General features: G+C 39.6%; 1 protein-coding gene across 1 annotated transcript in view; it reads left to right on the top strand.

Moving 5' to 3' along the window:
- The window catches only part of DNAI1 (dynein axonemal intermediate chain 1), a 148,426-nt gene that overhangs the window by 17,093 nt on the left and 126,183 nt on the right, over positions 1–5,150 (top strand). Inside the window, exon 2 of the mRNA XM_017746567.1 lies at positions 3,870–3,932. Within this exon, the coding sequence (XP_017602056.1) occupies positions 3,870–3,932 (63 nt within the window). The remainder of the gene's footprint in view (positions 1–3,869; positions 3,933–5,150) is intronic.

The following is a 5,150-nucleotide window of genomic DNA, read 5'->3' as shown; positions in this document are numbered from 1 at the left end:
CAAAATATGTCTTCTGCTTTTTATGCTGACTTCTTTAGAGTACTGAGTCAAGTGGAGTTACAGTCTCTACCTTCACTTGCAAGAGTCCAGAATATCCAACAAATAAGACATTCAACTTTTGTTGTTGTTGAAGTAGGTCTCTGTGTTGTGAGGGATGTTTTATCTGGGCAGGAGACAAGAGTTTTACTGAACGACCCCAGAATAAGCTAAGGACCAGCTCCTTCCTAGACTGCTTCAGGTATGGCTGTCGTATCTTTGTGGAGCACACACGGAAGAAAGCCCCAGGCCCACACTGATCTCTGTGTGCTGGGTCCCATCCTCCCACTTCAGGCTTAGCACGACTTTGGAGTGGGCTGTGTCCATACTGTGCAGCATTTGGCCAAGCATCTGTGTGGTAACGAAGTAGTTCTAAAGCATAACTGTTCAGGTTGGAGGGAGTGGTTGGAGCTTCTTTAGTTCAAAATACCAGAAATAGTAAGTATAATTTTTTAACTTTCCTATCAGTCATGTGCTTGCTCCCTGCTGTAGGGAACTACTTTGCTTAGTTCCAGGGAGCCCCAAAGCAAGCTGTCACAGTCAGCAAGTAGAGGCTGATAGGAAAGCAGGCATGAGACGTGGAGAAGGCTGGTAAATCTCACTGACAGATGCAATTAAACCTCTTCCTTGAACACCCTCTCTCAGTCATACACAACAGCTATCCTTTGATAAAGGTTAAAAACATGCATAGGGTCAAAGTTAAGACTTTCAGAGCCTGGTTCTGTATTTTGCAATAGTCTGTCAACTTTGTTGCACTCAAAATCTTGTATATGGGCAAAGAGAAGGCACAACTTATAAAACTAAAAATTTCATGTCAGTGTGACTGAAATTTTAGTCTAAACATTATCATCAGTCCGGATGTCTTCATTATAGAAAATAAGAAATATTTCAGTGCAAAAAAAAATTCATTAATAGTGATAAAGCGGTTAGAGTTGTTGCATGCAAACTTCCCAGTTTCTACCTCTTTTCTTGTACTGTGCTCACACTTCTTCTGTTCTTCTGGTTCCTAAAGTTGATAGTTTAATTTTACTGTTGGTGGTGGTGTTGGTGGGGATGTTATGACAAGCTGTCACCTGGACACCTTCATTGGGGATGATAAGATGTCCATTTTGATGGTTTCTTCTTCACGTGGAGTTTCTTTTATGTGTTAGCTAATCTATTTTCACAGGTTTCCCTTTCTCCATTGGTCTGGTGTTCCACACTACACTCAGTGTTACTGCATATGATGCTTTTTCAGTGTGATAGATATTTTTTCTTTGTTTTCTTTGCTGCCCGTAAACCAGGTTTTGTTCAGTTTCCTTGTCTGCAAATTTGCAGTTCTCTAACTGGCCAGTGGTGAGATGCTTTCAGCTGTGGAGTCTCCGATGTCAAGAATGTGCCCCATGTCTTACCATCCCCTGCCTGTACTCTTCCATGCCATGTCCTGGGTCTCCTCAGGGTGTCTCTATCAAACCAGGCCTGTACTGTATCATTAAATTACTATCATAAAACCAGCATAGTACTGTACAAAGACGAAGGAAATAGAGCCAGCTAGCCACAGGTCCCTAGTTGATTAGAAAAATTGTTCATGCTCTACCCTACATACCCTTTATGGTCAGGGTTTGTGCCGCTTCCTTCCAGTGCACTCATAGCTCTAGCTTTTCTTTGGTCTCACTTTTGGATTTTAACACTGTTGCAGATATTTATTCACAGGTGGCTCTTTGGATTATGTTAATTCAAATCTGTGCAACTGCTAAAGCCAATTATCCCCAGATTGCCTTGTCAATGCCTTTGCTAATGGATAAATGCTTTTGTAGACCCACTTATAAAGGGTAATAGTAAGTAGACTTTGTTTCATGTTTAAAATTAAGAATTTGGTTTCACTTTATATCTGAATAAAATTCTGCTCTGAAAATCTGTTTCGGTCACATCTAATTCACACATAGCAGGATCCTTGTCAGAGAGAATCCTCTGTTGCCCATTGCCAAGCAATCACATAGGGGAGACAGGCCAGCTGGGTGATCCAGTGTTCTCAGTAGTGGTTGTGACACAGGAGCTCTTGGCCCCTCTGCTCTGCAATCAGTCCACTATAGTGGGACTATAAAGAAAATCTTTTAACTTTTATTTTCTCTACCTGCATCATAAAAATTTGTATTTCGAAGTGAGGCACATTTTCTAAGCATAGAAATGTATTGTTCTGCTCATTTTTCATCGCTTTTAATATGTATCTTCTGCAAAAAAGATAATCCCAAATGCCTTGTTAGTAACAGCAGTTTTATATGTTTTAGTTTTTACAAAGAGAAATAACACAGAGACACCATCTCACATCTTTGCTGCATTTTGTTCTCCTCTGAAAATATTTCTTTTCTGAATTCTTATTGTCAAGTCTTAACAAGTAGTGAGGCTTGACAAACAATGCTTGGGTTTCTGGGTCAAAGTCTTTATGGCTGCTTAATTGTTTAATACATAGGAAGTAGGTGGTGGAAATGAATATTAAATTTTCATAATTAAGGGGAATCATGAGGGGAGTGTAGGAATCTCTGTAGAGGCTTGTGCTCCTGAAAGTGTTCATAAGACATATGGAAGAGAAGAGGAAGAATAGATATTGTGATAAAGCTGGCCTTTCTAGAAGAACTAGGAAAACCAGATGAGAGAAACAATTGGCTGACTTAAAAAGCAAGCATGGACTCTGTGCATTACCATGTAGTTGTACCACAGGAGTCCTTGCTGTAGAAGTTGTGTGTGTTAAAAATGTGCATGGATTCCAAAATGACAGAATAAATTTGTGGAGAAAAAGGTTCAGTGATATGAAATAAAAAGGATAGCATTCCTGGTTCAAGTCCCTGTGGCAAGCTGAGAGGGCATCCTGGAGAGAATAAAATAGATACCTTCTTTTAAATAGTATTGGTGAGAGATACTTGGCTAGGTGGACCTTTGATCTGAGCTGAAAGGCAGTCTCTAATGTTCTTCTGAAGAAAATCTATCAGCCCATGGGAGCTTGCTCTCCCACCCCTTCTTTTTCCTTGCCTCTTGTCTAGGACCCCTTCTTTTCTCTCTCAAAGTGCAACACTTTTTTCCAAGTAACTCTGCTTTTTTCATCCATACCATCAAACGTTATTTGTGATCCATCCTGAAACTGTTCTTGCCAAGGTTTCTAATGTTGTTTCCTTTGCTTGATTTATCAGCTCTCTCTTCCTTCAGGGTTCATGGTCCTGTCTATCCCTCAGCGTCTCCTCAAAAAGATCCTCTTCATTTCCTTTCCCACTTTCTGTTAAATTTTCACAAAGCTTTGTCGCTTTGTCACTGGTGCCCTTCTGTTATTCCTTAACTCTGGGTAGGATAGTCTCCCATTATAAGGCACCCTATAAACAACTACTTCATTGTTTTCCTTAAAGCCTGTCATAACAAATTTTCTGTGCTTTCATGTGTGCAGGGCAGTTGACAGTGGTTAATTTCCCAGCTGATCATCAGTGTTTTCCATGTTTTTTTAGTGCTGATGTCTTTGCGGGTGCGGATCTACTGTCTTTGGGCTCCCTGTGCCATGCAATCACTTGGGACAGGAGCAGCCTCTTAGTGTGTTTGACCAAGGCACTAAAATGTGTGTATGACATTTGGGTGTGTATCACAGACAGGCAGTAACTAGGACAGAGCCTGGCATTTCTTCATGCTGATAAACTGCTGTCTTGTGTTGTGAAAGTGACTGTCTTTCCTTCAGATAATTTATGGACAGAATGCTGGCATACTCAGCTTTTAAAACATACCATTGGCGCAAACATCAAACTTTTATTCTGCTTTGGCTAAATTAGGAAAAAAAAATGCTTTGAATGTTTACATTGGATGTGTTCTCACTTCAGGGTCAAGGTGGACCTTCAGGAGGAAAGGCAGGAAAAGCTGGTAAAGCTGGACGTAAAAGACGGGTAAGATTCTCAAGTCTTAAAAAATGCTTTTTACTTTTTTTATCTATGAGATGCAAAAAGGATTTAGTCTGAACAATGAGGGTTTTTTAATAAAATTGGTAGAATATCAACTGATTTAGCAGTAAGAGGTTGCTGTAGGTTTCCACTGAGAAGGAAAATAAACCAGCAAGTTAGGATGAAAAATATCACCTAGAACAAAGGCACAATTTAGGTAAAATGCAATATGAAAAGATTAAAATAAAATGTTTGGGGTGTGAATTCCAAAATACAAGCTGACTCAGAAAGTGAGAAAACAGCCTGCTCACTTTAGAAAATTTGAAGTATAGCCCACATTCACTTAACAAAGAAGTACAAGCATTAGAGAAAATAGCATTTACTTTTTTCACTCACCAGAATGTTTTTACTTTTGGGCAAAGAAATGATTAGAATACCCTGATTTAATCTACCTTCCTCTTATTTAGCTCCATTGACATGGATTGAAGAACAGTCTACATGCATTTAAACAGGAATGTTGATAAACAGCTTTTCACTTTCTTGAGACAAATCACAGTCTCGTTAAATGTTCCTCTTTTCACCATTTAAAAATGGAAAGTTATTTACTTTTAAATGGAAATCATATATAAAAATGTTAAAACCACAATACTTCGTGTCTGATTCACTAGGGAAAACAGCCACTGAACTAACTGGCATCGAATTGTGTATGATAAATGTCCTACGAGCAGGTGTTCATGTGGAGAGCATTAAATCACAAACAACTGTTCTGGCATCATCATCTCTTGTGCACCAGAACGCCTGACCTTCCTTACAGCTTGCCTCATTTAGGCTCCCTTGGGGAAAAAAATAAGGCCGCAGCCTGTGACTTTCCCTTGGCGCTTATGCAAAATTCTCTGTTGCTTTCAGCCACTGCACATTTTGACACAGCGTTGTGCTTTTTACCTTTGTGGTGCTCTGCCCGTAGCAAAGCATTGCTGGGTCCAGCCTCTATAACTGCAGCCATAAGCTGTACTTATGCCTTGGACTCATCCTCAGCTTTGTATGGCTATAAAGTTAGCAGGCCTGAGAGAACTATATTTACAAGAAAGATTGATTTATTTTAAATCAACTCATTACACATTTTGAAGTTAAGGGAGAAATTTTGCCTGAAGCAGTGAAGCACTTTAATCAGCAGCTCTGTGTTCTGACAGTTGTTTCTGTAAGGACAATTAATTGAACTGCATT

This window comes from Corvus brachyrhynchos, unplaced genomic scaffold (assembly GCF_000691975.1).
Source record: "Corvus brachyrhynchos isolate BGI_N302 unplaced genomic scaffold, ASM69197v1 scaffold139, whole genome shotgun sequence".
NCBI lineage: Eukaryota > Metazoa > Chordata > Aves > Passeriformes > Corvidae > Corvus > Corvus brachyrhynchos.
The sequence above is the reverse complement of the archived record's forward strand: the minus strand, read 5'-3'. Positions and strand labels throughout refer to the sequence as shown.